At 39.3% G+C, this 22202-nt stretch overlaps 1 protein-coding gene across 2 annotated transcripts in view; it reads left to right on the forward strand.

The window, feature by feature from the left end:
* CDKL5 (cyclin dependent kinase like 5) overlaps positions 1 to 22202 on the forward strand; it is a 143535-nt gene that overhangs the window by 80738 nt on the left and 40595 nt on the right. For both annotated transcript variants that reach the window (XM_036439589.2, XM_036439590.2), the window contains exons 4-7: positions 3514 to 3559; positions 14679 to 14815; positions 19515 to 19635; positions 21715 to 21774. In XM_036439589.2, the coding sequence (XP_036295482.1) occupies positions 3514 to 3559; positions 14679 to 14815; positions 19515 to 19635; positions 21715 to 21774 (364 nt within the window). The remainder of the gene's footprint in view (positions 1 to 3513; positions 3560 to 14678; positions 14816 to 19514; positions 19636 to 21714; positions 21775 to 22202) is intronic.

A 22202-nucleotide genomic window follows, 5' to 3' on the forward strand; every position in this document is an offset into this window, starting at 1 on the left:
TTTATACCCTTTGACCCAATTATATCACTTACAGAATTTACTTTATGGAAATAAAGATGCAGATGTTGAAGTATGTTCATTGGTAGACTGGTTAAAGAACCATCCATTATAGACCATGGTTTTAAAAATTATTTAAAGACTGATAAATGTATCTTATACAATATTATGTGAAATAAAGCAACATGTAACACAATATACAATATTACTATTCCAATTTGAAAAAAAAATTATTGGAAGAAGATATAATGAGGATAACAAGACTTATATAAATGTTTTTTTTTTTAATTTTTTCTTTATACTCCTTTAATACTCTTACGAGAGGCCTGATGCATGAAATTCATGCAAGAGTAAGCCTTCCTTCCCCCAGCTGCCAGCACCAGCTCCTCTGTGGCACCCAGGACCTGGGCTTCTCTAGCAGCCCTGGCTTCGTCTGGAAGGTAGTCCAGAAGGATGTCTGGACTAATTAGCATATTATGCTTTTATTATTATAGATACTTCTTATACCCTTCATATTCTTTTATATTTTCTGTAATGAGTTTGTATATCCTATATAATAAAAGCCTAATATGCAGATTGACTGAATGGTGGAACCACAGGTCGCTATGACCATGCACTGACCACCAGGGGGCAGACAGTCAATGCAGGAGCTGCTCCCAGCCCACAGGCTCCAGGCTGGCCAAGGTGGGTGCCAGCAGGGACCCCCTGATTGCCCTGCCAGTTGCCCTGCAGAGGGAGGTGGCTGGCAGTTGCAGCAGGGGGAGAGGTAGGGCCAGCTGGCGAGTGAGCGGGTGGTGGTGGCAGGGGGGCAGTGCCAGTGAGCAGGTGGTTCCAGGCTGGCCAAGGCAGGTACCAGCGGGGGCCCCTTGATCACTCTGCCTGTTGCCCCAAAGATAGCCGACTAGGCCTAGGGACCCTACCTGTGCACAGATTTCATGCACTGAGCCTCTAGTTTTTCATAAGCAGTTTGAATCAAAGTGAAATGTTAAATTCTTTCCAACATCTTTTGCTGTTAATTACATTTGTTTTCCATCAAACATTGAATTGATTTTATGTAGAAAACTGTCTACTTGGCTTCAATCTTTAACTAAATATAGAAACCATTTGTGTGTGTGTGTGTGTGTGTGTGTTGAGAGAGAGGATTTCCATGGTACTGATGAAAGTATAAATAAAATAATAAATATTTTATTTTATTTGACCCCCCTTTTTTTAATTTAATTTTTTTTTAAATTTTTATTGCCAAAACCGGTTTGGCTCAGTGGATAGAACATCGGCCTGCAGACTGAAAGGTCCCAGGTTCAATTCCGGTCAAGGGCATGTACCTTGGTTGTGGGCACATTCCCAGTAGGGGGTGTGCAGGAGGCAGCTGGTCGATGTTTCTCTCTCATCGATGTTTCTAGCTTTCTATCCCTCTTCCTTCCTTTCTGTAAAAAAATCAATAAAATAGATTTAATTTTTTCTTATTGATTTCAGAGATGAAGGGAGAGAGAGACAGAAACATCAATGATGAGAGAGAATCATTGATCAGCTGCCTCCTGCACGTCCTCATTGGGGATTGAGCCTGCAACTCTGGCATGTGCCCTTGGCCAGAATCAAACCCAGGATCCTTCAGTCCACAGACCAATGTCCCATCCACTGAGCCAAACTGGCCCTTTTTGCACAACTGTTTATACAGTAAATTCTATTTATGAGATGCCCGGAGAAAAAAACTCATGAATTTCTTTATTTGAGATGGTATAAATGTGCTAGTTTTGAAATTGAGTTTGTGGTCGTATTTTGGACAATTTTGAACCAAGCAAGACCTTTTATGAAATCAGGTAAGGTTTTAACACTTAGGATAAAATTTTAAAAATGCATATGGGACTCTGAGTTTAGAGTACAATATGGGATGAAACACTACTTGAGGTATGAGCAGGCTCACTCTTCCTGGACACACATCATGCTTCCCCTTAGTTTGTGCTGTGAGCAGTTTCCTAATAGGGTTTGTTCTTTCCCTTGTGTCAAAGGTGAGCTGCTAGCTAGAGCCATTTGAAAAGGAACAACATAAGAAAATGCATTAAGAGAAAATAGCCTACCTATTTTCTCTTAATACATTTTCTTACAAGAGTTATCTGCTACTACCTATATTAATATTTTAGTCCATCTTTTCCTGCATTATGTTGACCTTGCAGTTATTCCTATTGTAAAATAGTGAAATTTACAATATCAGAAAGTACCTGTTCCTTTATAATTCTGTTCCTCCATTGAAAACAAAAACACAATACCCTTAAGAATCTTTCTCCTCAGTGTGTACATCATGGTTACAACTCAGGGTTTGTCTTTCTGCATAATAATTAAATTAAATCGGTCCCTCCCACCACCACCTTTCATGATTCCCCTTGCTTTTGTAAGAAACTTAGTAGGCAAAAAGCAGACATTTTTAATGTTAATGATTTGTGCTCTGTTAATTTTTGCCTGGTATTGTGTTGTCTTTGAAACCTTTGTTTTGGTGCAGGGACAATTTTTTATTAAAAGATTTGGTCCTACAGGTTTGAAAGTGTACTCAGAGTAAAAGGCAGGCCTCAGTCATTCAAAAGACGTTTCTATATGACAGTTTGAGGACTCTATTTTATCAAAAGCTTTTTATAGACCAGAATTGGACATGAGTTATTTAGCCTAATGGTACTTAGTTTTTAGCATTTCGATTTCCTTTCCAGTCCTTATATTATTCTCTTCCAACCGAGAGAGGAAAAGGGAGAGGGAGAGGGAGAGGGAGAGGGAGAGGGAGAGGGAGAGGGAGAGGGAGAGGGAGAGGGAGAGGGAGAGGGAGAGGGAGAGGGAGAGGGAGAGGGAGAGGGAGAGGGAGAGGGAGAGGGAGAGGGAGAGGGAGAGGGAGAGATCTGCAACATTTCAGTTTAAAGTAGGGTTCTGCTCACAAACTACTTCTGTTAATTCAGGAGAATTAAATAAAGGTGAGGAGTGGGGGGGTGATTGGTATTTGGTGACAGATATTTTCGCACTTTGGATTTGAAATGATGACTACCCATAGGGACGAGCTGGTGAGCAACTGGATAGGTTCATTAGGAAAAAGTAGGTGAAGGAGATTTGGAGGGGGCATTCTGCTTCCAGTAACTGTCAAGCATTGTAGAAGCCTTGTCTCTGGTCTTAGAAGCCCAATTAAAATGTATCCCTGAGTTCCAGAGGGGAGTACAGTCGGTGGTCTGTTGTCAGTCATCCTTGCACTTTTGTATAACCTCAAGACATTGACATTTCTGGTTCACCCGTGTTCTCTCACTGTCTCTGTTTTTTGCCCCCTCCCTCACTTCCCTCTCCTTTTCTGTTCCTGAGAATGTCTGCAGGGTGGTAAGAAAGAATTTTGGAACCAAGAAGTGAGGGACTGGGATGAGAAGGATCTATTTTTTACTCTCTGAGTTCTTGCTACTGTGTCTCAGAATATTCCTACCCCCCCGGGCAATTGGGATTCCTAGTTTGAAAAACAGGAGAATGACTTTTCTTTCTGCCTCTTTTCCATTGCAGGAAACTCATGAAATTGTGGCAATCAAGAAATTCAAGGATAGTGAAGGTATATATCTTTTTCTATCTATCTATCTATCTATCTATCTATCTATCTATCTATCTGTCTGTCTGTCTGTCTTTGATTTCTCTGAATAGAATGTGGAAAAGATGGGATTGAGCTGATAAGACTCTATTCCTCAATTTACAAAACCTCAATCTTAGAAAGTGAATGTAGCTTATTATCATGCTCTGCTTTGAAAACTTTAGTTTCTTCTCTGTAAATCTTTTCAAATCTCGTGACATTAGAAAACATGTATTTTAAGGTACAGTTAATCTTGGAAAACTTGCTTCATGTGCTGGGTAGAAGGAATGCTATTTACATAGTTTCCAAATATAAGAAAAATGAGAAAATGTATTTGAAGTAAATGTTTCTGTAGGTTCACACAAGTACTAAGCACTGGGTGAAAGGCTTTAGTATTCAGTACTAGGATCTCTGGTTCTAGTCAGTTAGAAATATAAGAGTAAGTGGTATAGATGATATCAGGGGAATGATTTTATAAAAGTTATTGGGTGAATAAAAGGTTTTCAAAGGTAAATACTATACTTAGAGGGCTTGATCACATGTCCGGACCATTTTGAATAGAGTATTAAAATTATCCCATGCTGGATGAGAAAGGTTAAAATAAAATAAACCTTAAAAAAAAAGTAATGTATCGATATACAAAAAGGTAATTTATCAAAAAAATAAATAAATAAAGCATTTCAGTAGTTTGTTCGGTTTTGAATGTATAGTATTGGCCATTTAAAGATAGCCAAGCTGAAACCGGTTTGGCTCAGTGGATGGAGCATCGGCCTGCAGACTGAAAGGTCCCAGGTTCGATTCCGGTCAAGGGCATGTACCTTGGTTGCGGGCACATCCCCAGTGTGGGGTGTGCAAGAGGCAGCTGATTGATGATTCTCCCTCATCAATGTTTCTAACTCTCTATCCCTCTCTCTTGCTCTCTGTAAAAATCAATAAAATATATTAAAAATAAAAAAATAATAAAAAAATAAAGATCGCCAAGTAAAAAAACTGACCATGAAGACACACATGATGTCTTCTAAGTTCTAGGCAGCATTTTCCTAATTTTCTTTGGACAGAGACCCACAGTAGATATGTTTTTTACACCCCAATCCAGTATCAGCATACATAATGCCCTATATATAACCGAAACAAAAGTGTCACAAAATTGCTTTATTTTACTAATGTGTGTTTCTCCCTTTTGTGTTCTTTCGTGCCCATATGAATTCATATAAATGCCTATTATAGCATCAAATACTTTCATTGCACCACTAATGAGTCACAAACTGCTGTTTGAAAAACAGCACTCCAGGCATGAGAGTCACCGGCATAGCATCAACCTTCATATCTAATTAGAAGTATGACAATAGCAGTCACAGCCTACCTTCATCAGCTCATGTCAAGTGATTACTGTAAGACAGCAGCCTCTATATTTGTGAACGGTTTCACCACCCTTACCTTAGAGTAGAGGTGTCGAACTCAATCAGAGAAGGGGCCAAAATCTAAAATCCAGCCTAAATCGCGGGCTGAATGGTTTACTGAACAGTCATAAACTGTCATTGTGATGGAAACGCAGCGGAGTGCAGTGATGACAGCGCGGTGCGGGCCACATTGCAAGGCCTGGCGGGACGGATTTGGCCCGCGGGCCTTGTGTTTGACACATGTGCCTTAGAGACTCAGCAAACATTCAGTAACAAAAAGAGCTCACTGACAAAGTCCTGTGATGTAGAGTCAGTGGGATATGACGTAACCTGACTCTGATGTGCTGTTATATGGAGCACATGCATACCAGCTTGGACTTGAGCAGCCATTGTCCCAGCAGCCTTAAAGAGAAGGCAATAAAGTAATGCTTTTAGCTATTCTTAAAAAAAGAAAAAGAAACTGCTTCAAATGATGTACCTGTCGTCTTAACAGGAAACAGTAGCCTTGGCCAACTCACTCTGAGACCATTAGAAATGAGCTCTTTGAGCTGTGGCTTTGGGCTAACCACAGGTGGCCAAGAGACAAATGGTGATCTACTAAAAAGAGGGGTTGCAGCAGTAGATCAAGCATAACCTTTGCACAAGTGTAAATACTTCTGGCTGTGCATTCATCTTGTAAGACACCTGTCAAGCATCAGTTACCAGCAAAAAATAGTATTTGTCATCAAATTTTTTGAAAAGCAGTACAATCTAGGACATGTATGTCATTGCCTTTTTTTTTTAAATAGGTACCATTTTCTTTACAACCTGTATTCTCTGCATACCAATTCTTAAGACCTGTTTATAAATAGTTAAATAGAGTAGAAAGCAGTCAGTGCTTGAATGAATTTGTATAATTTTGAGACAGGTTGTTTTTAGCTGTGGTGTCTTGGGAATGCATGAATAGGGTAGACATTATAGGAGATGTTTGATCAGCCCTTATTTCACTGAGCTGACAAAACATGAATCCAACCATGCCTTCATCTCAGTTACCATACCTCAGGCATGCAACCTTATTACCCACTGTTGGGAGCATCCTCGAAAGGAGTTACACATGTTGTGTCTTTCCACAATGCCAGGTTTATTAGGGGAGACTGCCCCAATAAGCCAATAGAGTCACACGCAGGATATACACAGAGAGGGGAAGATAACTTGATAGAAGCGAGCAGATCAAATGTCCAGAGCAAAGTCCTAACCACTGGCAGAGTCCGCAGGGAGAGAGGTGGGTAAAGGTCTTAAACCAGGTGGCTACAGTGGCAGCACACCAATAGCCTTGACATAGCACTTGACATAACTGTCATGACAGACTCCATATTGGATTGTCAGAGGGGTCCAGAAAGTCTGCTCTGCTCCGGCTCTATACGTATATCATCCATTTTGCAGATGGACACCTTTGTAGGTACACCTATACATACTTCTTGAGGGATACTTCCTGAACATTTTTATAATAGAATCTGGAGACATATACAATTATTTATAACTTTTTAGCTCAGTCCTATTTTAGGCACACTTGCCTACTATTTCCAGTTCTCCCTAGTGTAGATCTCATACTCTATTTTTTTAAAAAAATATAGCATTCTAATTATTTTTCTATTTATTTTAGAGAAAGGAAGGGGGAAGGACAGAGATATATAAACATCAATTGCTGCCTCCTGAAGGAACCCTACTGGGGATGGAGCCCACAACCTGGGCATGTGCCCTGACCAGGAATCAAACTGTAACCTCCTGGTACATGAGCCAATTCTCAACCATTGAGTCACACCGGGCTCATATTCTCTTTCCTGTCTTTGCCCTTTTCCTCTTGCCAGAGTAGTATCTTGCTTAATGGAAAGTAGTGGAATGTGTGTGGTAAACAACATTTTTGGAGTGTGAATTGTATGTACATAGATAGTCTAGTACAGGTGAGGATGTCCATTTAACCCCTCTGTGAACCACTATAGTCTGAAACAGTTTATCACCTTAAATTTTAGTAAGACCAATTATAATAAGAAACAGTTTCATAATATTACCCTTATTGTCAGATAGTGCTCATTAATCTCTTTTATTAGTTATTCAAAATATTCTCCTGATACTATCATAGTGTCTTTTTTAAATCAAATATTAAATCTTTTTGAAGATAATGAAGTAACCTTGTAAAAATCTTGTTAAACCATAACTGTATCTGAACTTGATCTGAGCCATGTTCAAGCTAATCAAGTATTCTCATGCTGATGATATCAAGGGATATTTTATGAGAGCATATAATATTACCTTCTGTTAAACTTCAAAAGATTACGACTATGGCCCTTGCCAGATGGCTTAGTTGGTTGGAACATCATCCATACACCAAAAGGTTGTGGGTTCAGTTCCTGGCCAGGGAACACACCTGGGTTTCGGGTTCGATCCCCAATAGGGTGGATACAGGAGGCAGCTGATTGATGCTTCTTTGTTACATCAATGTTTCTCTCTCCCCCTACTCTCTCTCTTTAAAATCAATAAAAACATATCCTCGAGTGAGGATTAAAAATAAAAGGATTATGACTATAATTCTAGTTAAATATCTGTATATCCACAAATTTGTTTAAATCTTTCAAAACTACATTTTAAGGTACACCAGTATTTATTTCAAGAAGTCCTTATTATCCCGGGACAGTAGATCATTATGTAAAATGGGAGCCAAAATGTATTAGTAAATAAAAGGTTAGATTATAAAAAAGAAGCTAAAATTATAAAAAATACATTAACTTTATCTTATAGTTAACACAATTTAGGTTATAATAGCAACAATGTACTATTTCTTAGAAGAAAGGATCAAGTGTTTTTCTCTTTTAGGGGGAGGAGTAATTTTTACAGTAAAATTGAATGGTAGGTCAATGAAAGACTTTCTCAGTTTTCATTTTTGTACGTTCTTTTTTTAATATCATTTATTAGTTATCTTTGCCTATGATTTCTCCTGAAAGGCTTTCAAATTCTTGGTGGGGGTCAAAAACTCCTGTTAAAAAGGAGGACTGGCTTGGCCATATGGATCAGTGGTTAAGTGTCAACCTATGTATGAACCAGAAGGTCTTGGTTCAATTCCTGTTCAGGATACATACCTGGGTTGCTAGCTCGATCCCCAGTGTGGGGCGTGCAGGAGGCAACCACTCAATGATTTTCTCTCATAATTAGTGTTTCTATCTCTCTCCCCATCACCCTTCCTCTCTGAAATCAATAAAACTATATTTAAAAAGAAAAAATGGGAGGAATATTTGAGTGATGGCATTTTTATTTGAGATAACTTCATTAATTAATATTTTCTTGTTTTGTTGATGTTTACTTCTTTTTACATCACCATAAATGTGGAGTCTCAGATAATGAATTCTTAATCATATCCTGAATGACAGTATTAGAAATTTGTCTGTTAATGTAAATTTCCACAGGAAACATTAAGTTATAAACTTAACCAACCAGAATTCTCTATAGAATTAGTTCTGTTCAGTATTTGGATTTTCTAAGAAGAGAAAAATGACCACAAAACAAAAAAATACTAAAGATGATTTAGTTAAAAGGTACTTTTCAGACTATGTATTAGGATAAAATTAACCTAATTAGCTTACCCTTCCTATAAGTCCAGTCTTATACAATGATATTTGATGTTCAGGTGATAATCTTCTATCAATATTGGATTATCATTCTCATGCACATATGTACACGTGTCTGCCATCCTTGATTTGTTACATAATCCAAGAGCAACTAATTTAGACTAGATAGCTTTGGACCAGCAAGAATTAAAAACACTGTCTGTTCAGCCCTTACTTGAGATCCTTTGGTCTAGAATTTATTTTCTACATAAACATTTGGATCTTCTGATGTGACAACTTTTGCTTTGTACTTTTCAGTTTTTCTCTGAATGTACAGGTAATGGAGTGAGGAGGAATCCTCTCTACTTGTCACATAGCAAGGGGACTGACTCTCAGGGAGCTGTGTTGCAGTCTTCAATTCAGATGGAATTTAGGCTGAGTCTCTGCTTTTATACCAAAATTCGTGCTGAGCCCCTTGCACGAATTTTGTGCATTGGCCCTCTAGTTTTGTATAATGGTACAAAACAAGAATTCATCATTTCTACTCCTTAAATTCAAGAACTTGATTTCTTTTTGTTTAAAATATATTTTTATTGATTTCAGAGAGGAAGAGAGATAGAAACATCAGTGATGAGAGAGAATCATTCACTGATCAGTTGCCTTCTGCATGCCCCACACTGGGGATCAAACCCCACAATCCTGATATGTGTCCTGACCAGGAATCAAACCATGACCTCCTGGTTCATAGTCCAACACTCAACCACTGAGCCATGCCGGCTGGGCAAGAACTTGATTCCTTGATAAGAGAGGCCTTGAAACTAATGTTCCAAGCTCTGGTTAAACAGAGAATTCAGTTAACTAAGCTTGAGCATTCTGCTAGTCATGATTTCACCACACTTGCTTTTACTGTTCAAAATAGATCTCTTTCAAACTTCAGGGATTCTTCTAGGATTTGTGAACATTTTGCACCTTTCATGGCTTAATAAAGTTTCATTGTGCTTTACCTGGCCTTCATCTCTGAAGATTTAAGAGTTCTCATATTTTGTGGTATATATGACAGCACCACTATTCAAGCCCTCCAGGCCATGTTAATTGTCCTCCTATTGATGTTCCTTCTTTAGTCAGGGCGACCAGACTCAAACATGGTATCCTTTTAGTCTTATACAAAGACTAAAAGGTTGAGTTCCCCCACCCCAGTATACCTGTTTAAAGTTCCATTGGGGGGAGAGGGCTCTTTGGTTATACAAGAATGTCAGGGTTGTGGTTTCAAAAAGTAGGTTACAGCTATTTCTGGATTTCTTTTCCAAGCCCACGGTTCTTTAAAAATAGAGTTACAATAGAGATTCAGCTCATCTTTAGGTTTTTCTCTTTCATCACTTATCTTTGCATTTCTTTTGCTCCTGTGATCTTTCTTCTTCTTTTTGTTAATCCTCACCCAGGGATATATTTTCCATTGACTTTTAGAGAGAGTGGAAGGGAGGGGAAGAGACAGAGAGAGAAATATTGATGTGAGAGACACACATTGATTGGTTGCGAGAGAAATATTGATGTGAGAGAGACATGTTGATTGGTTGCCTCCCACACACTCCCCAACCAGGACCAGAGATTGAGCCTATAACCGAGGTACCTGCCCTTGACCTGGATTGAATCTGGGACCCTTTAGTTTGTGGGCTGATGCTCTATCTCTGAGCCAAACAGGTTAGGAGTGATCTTTTTTCATTAAAAAAAAATGTTCTTTTACTGCCTGGCTGGTGTGGTTCAGTGGTTAAGCATCAACCCATGAACTAGGAGGTGACGGTTTGATTCCTAGTCAGGGCAGTGCCTGAGTTGCTTATTTTTTTAAAAAAAATTAACGTCATTTTTCTTCTCTGCCATTTAGTCACTACTGAGAATTTATATAACTTTGTCAGAATTGCTGTCTGTACTAAGCTCGACACCCTCAGTAGTTACTGATATCCAACTCTATCAGCATGTAGAGCAGCAGAACTTGCATGGAAGTACCATCTCCTAGAGCTGGAAGGACCTTCTGAAACATTTCATAGAACCCCAGCCCCGATTTACAGCCCAGGAACTAAAGGCCCAAAGCTGCATAGTTAGTCTGTGGTTAACTGAGACTAAGATGCAGACCCCAGGGTCTTCGTTGAATTTTTTCTTCTGCCCATAGCATGCTGCTTTGCCACTCAGCTGAGCAGCAGCAGGGCCTAGACCCGAGCCTGGCTGTTCCAACTCATTCTCCAAAGCTTGCTCACTGCTTTCCACCATGTTGCCTGTGTTCTACTCCATGTGACATTCTCTTCACTCACCCTGAGAAAGTTCTTTCTCAACTTGTTTCTCCCCCCCTCCCCCAGCCCCCACTTGTAAACTGGAGGACACTGGCCTCAATAAAGAATCCATGGGGTTCTGTCAAGTAGAAGGTGTTTTTGTGCTCACTTCAGTGGGTTCTGCCACCACCTTTAAAAAACATCCTCACTGAAGAACGTGACTCCTTCCTGGGCCTCTGGGGAGAGAAGCATACAAAAGTGGAATGTGCTTTCCTTTTCTCCATCATCTGATTGTTTGGTGCCCCAAGTTTCATCTAAAGTCCAGGGGAGGCCAGGAATCTTCAAAGTACTCAGAGCAACAAAAATGATAGGTGATACCTCGTAATGAAGAGTGTATATTTTGCTTGCACTTAGGAAATTAATAATTGCACTTCCTGCCCATTCCCATTTATTACAGTCTCAGTGCCAAAATGCTTGCTGCAACTTTTAATACCTCTAACTGGTGTAAATTAGAGAAGCCTTCATTTCCTGAAAAAGTAGGCTGCTTGGATGACGTGGTTTGGGCACTACATATTAAGTGATTTGTGAGCTGCTTTTTGAAGATTTCTTTCTCCTCTCTCTATAACCATTCTTAAGTAGAGTTAGCATAGATCTGAATGATGTATATATAACAATGAACTAAAATTCAATGAGGTTTAGGCTCATAATCAATGATACTTTAATGAAAAGAAATAATAGATTATTAGATTTAGAGAAGCCCGGGGGGGTTAGATTGTGTGCGCGGGGGGGGGGGGGGCATTTATTTATTTTATGAATGAGAAATTATGGCTTGCTCAAAGGCACATCTCACAGTGTTAGTTGGTTAAAACATACAAAATCTAGGTCTTGAATTTCAGCTGCCTATGTCTTAAGGGCATAGGAACAAGCCATATATGAACAAAGATTTCCTCATGGTACCAGTGGAAGCATTCCTGTAGGAAGTATTCTTTGATCCCCTCTTTGTGACAGATACAGTCCCAGGTTTTGGGTACATATGGTTAAACAGAAGAACTGAGGCTTGTCCTCCTAGCACTGGTTTGCAGGGGTGGCCACACAGATGGTAAGCCACTAAGCAAACAAACACATAAATAAAGGTGGTGTGAAGGTCTGACAGAAATGTTCAGAGTATGCGATAAGGAATAATGGGATGGAGGCCTGATTTGCTTTACTAAAACCTGAAGGAAACAGCCCTGGAGTAGAATGAGAGTTCTAGGCAGAGGGAATGAGTTCTAAGGCCCTAACACTGAAAAATAAAGTTTGAGACTGTATTAGGAACTGAAAGACTAATGGGAGAGGGGTGGGGAAGGAGGGCATGAAATGAGAAAAGAAAAGTAAGCAGGATCCAGGTCTTGAGTCACCAATATATTTATCTCTTGCTGAATCAAGATCAGTTGCTTCTTACTAAGACCTGTGTGTCTTAGAGCAGTGGTCGGCAAACAGCGGCCCGCGCGCCAAATGCGGCTCTTTGGCCCCTTGAGTGTTCTAATGCCACTTCTTCAAAATAGACTCATTTAGGCCAAAAACCGACTTCTGCGCATGGGCCACGAAATTTCAATCGCACTGTACGTGTGCGCCCGCACGTGGTATAATATTTTGTGGAAGAGCTACCCTCAAGGGGCCAAAGAGCCCCGTGTGGCTCACGAGCCATGGTTTGCCGACCACTGTCTTAGAGCTAGGTGAATTTTAGTCTGATTGCCCCAACCTTGAGAGTAACTCAGATGGGACAGCAGAGAAGCAGGGTAAGCCCTCTTCACAAGACTAAGGGATTTTATTCTTCCCTGGGCTTAGCAGTTCTAGCAGCCACAAAACAGCCTTCGCTGGCTCAGCTCCAACTAGAAGAGCAGCTGGACCTCTGTGTCTGTCTCTCCAGCCCCAGCCCTACCCTCTAAGCCCCCCCCCCCCAATCACATCACACATGTTTCCTTCCTACTCACCAGGTGGCCCCACTGTGCCATGCTCTTTTCCACTAATGTGGGCCTTGTCAGTGGCCCTGATGTGGCTGGGTTGCTTCACTGCCTAGGCCACTGTTGACCTTAGCTGCTGCTAGTCTTTGCCTTCCTTCTGATGGGCAGTCTCTCTCTGCCCTTTCCTGACTGAGTCCCAGCCTTCTCCAACAATGTTCTTGCTGAAGTAGGGAACATCTTTTTATTTGTGGAAACAGTTCTCCTTTCTTTACACTCAATTTGGCAGGGAATTGGGATAGAAAATAATCTGAGGGGGGAAGAGGGTGGGCTGGAGGGGTCAATGATGGAAAAAGGGGGAAATATACTTTCAACAATAATTATTTTTTAAGTATATTTTATTGATTTTTTACAGTGAGGAAGGGAGAGAGATAGAGAGCTAGAAACATCGATGAGAGAGAAACATCGACCAGCTGCCTCTTACACACCCCCTACCGGGGATGTGCCCGCAACCAAGGTACATGCCCTTGACCGGAATCGAACCTGGGACCTTTCAGTCCCTAGACTGACCGCTGAGCCAAACCGGTTTTGGCTCAACAATAACTATTTAAAAAAATAAACTAATCTGGGAAGTACTTCTGGCACTGCATTTACAATACCCCCCACCCTCACCCCTGACACATTTGGCCCCTTCAGGCTTTTACTCCCCTGTATCTTGCTTAGGAAGTCTTTCTTCCTAGAAGGTACCTTAATCTTTCTCACTCCTATCTCCAAATGCCATTTTCTCTTTCATCCCACCCCGAGACATGCCTGAACCTGAGAATCACACAACTTAGACTCTCAAGCTAGGCTTCTAACCCTTACCCAAAACCGTGGGGGACAGATGTGTTTCGGAATTTATAAGGTTTGGATTTTAGAATGAAAATGCAGCATGCTACTTTCATACCTTGTAATCAGGTACTATTTTTAAAGCACAGCTTAAGACTATTCATAGTAAGTGGGATGCATACACAAAGACAATAAGTGGTCTTATGTCAGTTCAGATTTTGCCTTTAAAGAGATTTTCCATAAACTTAGAAATTGTTCAGTTTTTAGACTGGTTTTTGGATCCTTGGAATTGCAGATGAGGAATTATGGATCTGTATCCTTGTGTGTACATACCTAAACATGGTGGTTAGAATTTCCCGGCTAAATCATAAAAACTCATGTACAATGAAACATTACCTTCTGCACTCCTGCTGTCCATGAATCCATTCAAGTTCATGTGACTTATGTCCTTCCTCTTTGTCTGTTGGGGATATCATGAGTTGATGATGATATGGAAGGGGATGTTGGTTCAGCATAAGTTCTCCACCCCAGTACAGCTCCACCGTCTGGGATGGACAGATGGACATGTCACAAGAGGACGGTAGGAACCTACAGCAGTGTGGATACCTGGCGCTTGGCCTCTGCTCACTGAGGTGACTCCCATGCAGCCTGAGCAGTAAAATGCCCATTTAAGCCAAAGCCTCAGGCCAAACTTAAAAGCATCAGCCACTACAGATGCTGCATAGAGGGTCCTCTGCACAATGCTACAGTTGATTTCTTTTTACCATATTAAACTCCTCCTTCAGAATGTAGTGTTACATCGACAGTGGGTCCATATGTGGAACTCTGTGTTTTACACGTACACTTTACAATGAGAAGGTTAAGAACATTCGAGCAGAAAATTAGGTTCGTGCTGCTTAAGTAAGCCTTTTCTTGAAGTTTCTTACTCTTGGTCCTTTGAACAAAAAGAGGTTATATTTAATGTGTCATCCTCAGACTTCTTATGCGGAAGTACTCAAAGTAGAAAGTGAAATTAGTTTGTTTGCAGTGTTCTTAGAATTTTGTGAAGAGTAGTTTGAAAGCTTTAATTTACTCTATTCACCATGTTTACATTCTAGAAAATGAAGAGGTCAAGGAAACGACCCTACGAGAGCTTAAAATGCTTCGTACTCTCAAACAGGAAAACATTGTGGAGCTGAAAGAAGCCTTTCGTCGGAGGGGGAAATTATACTTGGTGTTTGAGTATGTGGAAAAAGTAAGTCCCTAATCGATACTGTGGATATTTGCCTGATTCTTTTACTTAGGGCTGTTTCTGATGCCATTCAAGGAAGTGTCATTATCTACTGTGTTTCCCCGAAAATAAGACATCCTCCGAAAATAAGACCTAGCGCATGGAAAAATAAAACATCCCCTGAAAAATAAGATCTAGCGCATCTTTGGGAGCAAAAATTAATATAAGACACTGTCTTATTTTCGGGGAAACAGGGTAGTATGATTTGTCAATGTTCTCCTAATCCAAGGACTTCAAAATGGCGAGCATTACCCATAATCATTAGAGAAGCCCTGAAATATATTGACGGATTTTATACAATTTCACTGTATAGATAAAATCTTAAGTTTAAACAGTGTATTGGCTTGGCTTCTAAAGTCTGAGAATCCGTGTTCAACAAGTAATTTTTAGACTTGGTTTATTTTAATTAGACCTAAGCGAGGCTGCCGAGGGAGACAAATAAATGGGCAGCAACGGTACAGGATGGGTGAGGTCCGTGTAAGACACCTCACAAGCATAGGATGGGTGTCTGAATCAGACCTAAGGTTGGTGAAGGGGTGGGCTCACAAAGCAGCCTCTGGTGAATTGCCGGTGCTTTGGCTGTATTTGAGGAAGAAGATGTGCCAGAGGCATGGGGTGAGGCTTGAGGAGGGAGGTGAGACCACAGATAAAGGAATTGGAAACGTGGGGGGAAAGAAAGTCACACATGGTTTAAGTTGTCTGAGTGTTGTTTTAGTATACCTTTAAAACATGTTAATTATTAGTGACAGTTTTAATGATGGGGCCTAAGGGCAAATGTACGCTATAGTAAGCCATTTTACGTGCCTATGATTTTCTTGGACAGTAGTTGACCTATGGCAGTTGCTTACTGTCAGAACTTAAGTCAGTGCTTTAACAAAAGGAAAATAAAGAGGAGCCAGATGGACCTTTAAAGATTTCATTGATCATTAAATAGGTGGCTCTGCTGATTTCCTATGTTATTACCTGAAGATTAGGACTGGAGAGGCTTATTTTTGCTTTAGGTCAGTTCCCAGGTACTTCCTGTGGCACAAATGACCGAGTATCACCACCACCACCACCATCAGGAAATAAAAATGGAAAGCAGTGTTGCTGAGACGGCTGACCAGTGATGTGGCTTTTGAATTAATTCAAATTTTACAAACTATCTTACTAATTAAAAAATATACATAGTCACTTCATGACAAGCAGCAGTTGAAAAGTTACAGGGCTTTTTGTTGTTTTAAGCACTGCTTTATGGAGTATTTCTAAAATTTGTTTTAGGTTTTCTTTTTCTGTGTCAATTTAGTTATTTTCCTAGGCCTTCCCCACCAAAATAAAACTGAAATTTGATATATTTTTTATATCAAAGCCATACAAAAAGGATTGCTGTAAAAGCAGATGTTGTTTAAGTTATCTTACAGTTGTCAAAAATAATCAAGCCATTTGCAGTTTTCACTGCCAAATGATAAAATTCTGACATCTTTTTCAGTTTATCCTTTTTTTCTGTTCTACTCATGGCGATTATTCATGATTAATAACAGTTTAGTAGGAATAAATGCAGAAATCACTTCTTTGTTTCAGATAATCTGTCATATCTGAGATCTGTCTGCTGGTAAGAGGCAGAACTCTACCAGAACTCCAGTTTCCCGACCCTGGGTCTTGTATTCTCGCTCTGATCCTATGTTTTCTCAGTGGAAGGTGACCATCACACCAATCCGTCAGTGGCAGTGCCTAACAATGGACGAATCTCAAGAGAGCAAGGAAAAGGATGCTCTAGGGGTAGGGGATTGTAACAGATGAAGGACCACAGGAGCTAAAACAAAACAAATTTCTTTTTCATGCACAGATGCAAAGGTGGGCAGTATAGGGCTGGGATGGTAACTCCACAGCCATAGGAATTCCAGGCTGCTTCCGCCTTTCTGCTCACCACCCCTGACATGTGACCTTTGTCCTCACAGTCAAGATAGAGCTTGAGCTATCGCATCCCATTGGCCAGGACTTAGTTGCATGGCCCCACTAGTTGTGAGGCAGCGGAGAAATACATATACTGTTCATTCTGGCCACCTGGGCATCCACTTACAAATTGTATTACTGTGAAATGAGAGAACAATGAATTCCTCTCTGCCACTGAGGGATTTAGAGTCGAATATGAAATGAGACAATTCATTTGCCCTATTACAAAGCCCTCTTATTCCTCCTGTGCATTTGGGACCTCGTATGCATTTGTCAATTGAAAAAGGCGATTCAAGTGGAGAAGCATTTTTAAAATGGTGCATACATACTTGAAACATTTTCTTTTAACTTGAATAAATATAGATTTACTGTCCTTCAGAGGTAAGGTCAAGGCCTTTTAAGTACTGATCTTCTGATTGGTGTTCTGATGGGTCTTTCTTGCATACATCATACCCGTAACGCATCAACTATGATATTCTGTGCCAGCTTCTTTAAAGTGACGCAAAAGCTTTAAAAACATTACAAAGCAATCTCAGAGCAGAATTCTCAGCACCGCCACCACCCCTGTCCTTGCGCGTGTTTCATGGTCGTTGTACTCACATTTGATTAGAGGGCAGTATGTTTGATGGCTTTTCTTTATTAAATCTTTCCAAAGAATGAAACTTAATTTTCTTATAAACAACAACTCCCTTTTTAAAAAACATTATTTCATTGGTTTACATGATATTTAGTTAGATTAAAATAACAAGTGCATCTGTTAGAAATAGGGATGGATGTATTGTAAACCAAAACTGACTGATGAAATGTATGCAACTTGACTGGTCATTTGTGCCATAGAAAGCACCTGGAAACTGACCTAAAGCAAACACAAACCTCTCCAGTCTTTTTTTTATTTTATATTTTATTAATTTTTACAGAGAGGAAGAGAGAGGGAGAGTTAGAAACATCGATGAGAGAGAGTCATCGATCAGCTGCCTCTTGCACACCCCTGCTGGGGATGTGCCCGCAACCAAGGTACATGCCCCTGACGAATCGAACCTGGGACCTTTCAGTCTGCAAGCTGACACTCTATCCACGGAGCCAAACCGATTTCGGCACAAACCTCTCCAGTCTTAATCTTCTTTAGGTACCAACATAGGTGAGAACGAAGTTGTCATGTTGTATGAGAACAGCACTTTTCTAATTTTTTCATCTTAGGACTAGAGCTTTTTATTTATGTAGGTTTTATCTGTTACTATTTTTCTTTTAGAAATCAAAACGGAACAATATAACAATATCCATCTATTTAAATAACAATAATTAACCCATTGTGCATGTTAACATAAATACCTTTGTGTGTCAGTCATTCTTTCAAGTGCAAAATGGTGTTTCACAAGAAAAGTGGTTTGTTCCTTTTGCAACTCAATTGCCCAAGTCTTTTCCTTAAAATGACCATCTACTGTGATGTGTAGCAGCAAGAAGTGTTTTGTGTGTATTCCTCATTTTATCCTGTAGGTTCCTAAAAATACATGTACTTGAGAATTGAAATTTAGTAAGGCACATACTGCTTCATCAAATAAATACATCCTTAACTAAAACTGGTTTGTTTTTTAACTGCAAGGATGTGGCATTGAAGAATCAAAAGCCTTGATTCATGTTAAGTGCTACCACTTTATCCATAAATGTAAATGCCAGCACAGTGAAAAGGGCTGTGTTATTATGACTATAGTTTTGACTTCATCAGTGCTCCTGATAGTCTGAGAACTGCCTCCAGAGATCCACAGATCACACTTTGAGAACTGTTGTCCTAGATCAGTGTTTCCCAAAGTGTGGTACGCGTACCCCCAGGGGTACGGGAAGTTTGGTGGGGGTACGCGTTGCACCAGAGTTTGGTGGGGATATGCACTGCACCGTGCTTAGCTGCGCCTAATTCTACGTTCTCATGAGTACGAGGGGTACTCAGCGTTACGAAAATTATAGAAAGGGTACACATATTTCAAAAGTTTGGGAAACACTGTTAAGATGATCATCTACAAACAGTAAATGTTAGTGGTGCTATAGGCCTTAATCTTGTACTTTTCAGAGGAAATGGAGAATGTTTGGTTAATCTGGCAATTCAGTGAGACTGGTTAACTGGAGTTTGTACTTCATGAAAAACTTCCATGAATTTTAGAATGGTTGTTACAGACTGAAATTTTCAATATTGATTTGTTTGGAGTTTGGGAATTTTTATTTCAGCAGTATTTTCTAGACTATTTTGTTTTTTACACTGATTTTATTGATTGTTACTAATCTTAGGGATTATTTCCTCTAAGAATATTTTCCAGGTCTCCCAGGAATATTTTCAAGGCTTGATTTTATTGCAAAGTTATATTAAAGATGCACAATGCACTGTTAAAATGATTTTCCTCAGGTTTATACATTGCACTGTCTTATCCCTACTTTGTCTTATTGCTTTTCCATTGAAAACTGCTAAAATTATGCCTCAAAGTTTTTAGGGAGAGTGAAAAGTACACAAAATTATTATTTGGGACGGCACTGGGGAGTACGAAATTCTCTTTAAAAAGAACCTTGATTTAATACAATATCTTACCTCAACATGAAAAAACTTATAGATGAAAAGCAAAACAATTTTAAAAATGCAGGCTGTGTATTAGATGAGTTATCATCCAAGCTGCTTTTTAAAATTATTAATATATAATTTATGGACTACCTAATTTTGGAGATTAATGGCTCCCTATTTAATTTTTAGAATATGCTTGAGTTGCTGGAAGAAATGCCAAATGGAGTTCCACCTGAAAAAGTAAAAAGTTATATCTATCAGCTAATCAAAGCTATTCACTGGTGCCATAAGAATGATATTGTTCATAGGGGTAAGTATGGAATTTTTGAAATAGAAGAATTCAAACATCAAAGTTAACAGTAAATTACTTCACATATTACTCTCATAATATTTCCAAAGACACTGACAGTCCATTTAAATTAAATACATTTTGAAAGTACAGGAAAAGAGACCTTGTTTACCTTCTAAGTCTCGTTTCGTATCACAAAAAGGATGGATGGCAAATTTACTTGGATATTATGGTGAGATCTATGTGTTTGTATAACTGTATTTACTCTCAACTCTAGGAACACCTAGAACTCAACAGCCCCTAGCCGGTTTGGCTCAGTGCATAGAGCATAGGCCTGTGGACCATGCTCTATGAGTCCTGGGTTCAATCCAATCAAGGGCACGTACCTCAGTTGCAGGCTCTTTCCTAGCCAAGGCCCTGGTCAGGGTCTCTGTCTTTCCTTCTCTCTTCCTCTCTCTCTAAAAATCAGTGGGAAAATGTCCTCAGGTAAGGATTAAAAACAAAAACTCAACAGATTCAAACTTTAGCACTTACTAAGTGGGGGGACCCTCTCCATTGTCTTTGGTTCTTCAGTTAGACCAAGTAATGTGAATCAAACCCCAAATCAGGCTTTAGAGATAGTGCCTAAATCACTAACACCACCCCCCTCTCAATCACATTGACAGTCATTGCTTATTCCCTTAGAGACTAAGATCTCCAATCTGTTTCCTTACCTGTTATTGAAAACTGCCTTTTGTTGCAGGTCTCATACATGACCAACCTGACATAAAGGCCATGGTTATACTTTCATAAACTGTTTTATTTTATCCTTTATTGCCATGAATTGCACTGTCTTTAACTCTAAGCCATTTATCTTCTGATAATTTCTCTTGCATTCCAGAGTTTTACAATCCTAAGACATGAACTGATAAAATAATGAAGCTAAAAGATGTTTGTCAGAAAATGTTATAGGGGGGAGGGCATGTATGGGAGTAGGGGGGCAATGGAAAGATATGTACACGTATAATACCTTAATATAAATATGTTATATATACTTCTTGTCTTTGAATAGTCAAATAAGTGAATACTACATTTTAATTTACCTATATAGAGACACAAGAATATCACTTTAAAGATAGTCTCACTTTAAGAATACTTTGGGAAGAATGCCGAGTCCTATTATTTCTAGAAACAGACAGTTGATATTTCTCTTGCATTTGACTTTCATAGTATTTATTTTATCAAGGATGGCATGGATAGACCTCCTCCAGCTGGAAATCTAGTGTCTAGGGTAAAATAACAGTCTATACTTTCAGTTTGAGGCTATTAATAAGGAACTGATTTGACTGCATTTCCATAATGTTACAATGATTTGGTTAAGTATATAGTGATTCAGTGATTGGGAATTAGCAATAGAAACCATGATTCTGAAATCTACAGATTTTATTTCTACCCCTCCCCTTTCTCCATTTCACCTCTACCATATGGTAGATGATGGGTTCTCTGAAAATAAATTGTGAGATGCCTTCTAAGGGGGATGTTAATTTGCATTTTTTGTGTATTTCTACTCCTCAACTCTCACCACAGCCTCAAAAGATCCATGAAAAAAAAAGAGAGAGAGAAATCTTATTTTAACACATTCAATGTAGCTTCATTCAGCATTAGAGATTTATAATTGTGAGCCACATAGAAAAGCTAAAGAGATATATAAATATAGAAACCACACAGAAAATCGTTACAGAATATGTATCTTATATGTATTTTTTTACTTTTTGAAAGCAAATAATGCTAGGTATTTTCTTTCAAAAAGTAAAAATAGTTCCTTAGAATGTGGTGGCCTAGATTCAATCATTCTTAAATTCTTTTCAGAAATGCAATTAATGCCTTTAAGATTTAAGGGGAAAATATTTTTGAAATTGTGGTCTGCATGTTCCTCAAAAAGAAATTAATGGAACTTTTATGTGCCAGCATAAAATGTGTTGCTCTGCTTTTCACTGCCACAGGTTTCTGTTCAAATAACATTGGATATTTCTAGTTAGGTGCTGTTATAGTGTTCTATGGCATCAATCAGCAGTCCATGGGACATTTTTTAATCATTGTTTTTTCATCTTGATGCTCCAGATATAAAGCCAGAAAATCTCTTAATCAGCCACAATGATGTTTTGAAGCTGTGTGACTTTGGTAAGTTGAAAAGAAATTGAGCCCTGTCAGTACATTATCTTATCTGTAGTTTCACTTTCTGTGGTTTCATTTGCACACAGTCAGCCGAGATCAGAAAATGTTAAATGGAAAATTCTAGAAATAATGAATTCGTAAGTTTAAAATTGGATGTCACTCTGAGTAGTGTGATGAAATCTCATACTTTCTGTTCTGTCTCTCCTGGGATTGAATCACAGTATCTGTCTCAGCTATCAGATCAACTGTCTCAGTACACCAGTACTTGTGTTCAAGTAACCCTTATTGTACTAATAATGGCCCCAAGGTGCAAGATAAGCTGTGAAATGCTTCTTTTAAGTGAAAAGTATGTATGTGTAGGGAAAAAAACATCAGATACAGGGTTTGGTGTTATCTGAGGTTTTAGGCATCCACAGGGGAAGGGGGTGTGTGTC

Source organism: Pipistrellus kuhlii, unplaced genomic scaffold, assembly GCF_014108245.1.
Source record: "Pipistrellus kuhlii isolate mPipKuh1 unplaced genomic scaffold, mPipKuh1.p scaffold_m20_p_16, whole genome shotgun sequence".
Classification (NCBI taxonomy): Eukaryota; Metazoa; Chordata; class Mammalia; order Chiroptera; family Vespertilionidae; genus Pipistrellus; species Pipistrellus kuhlii.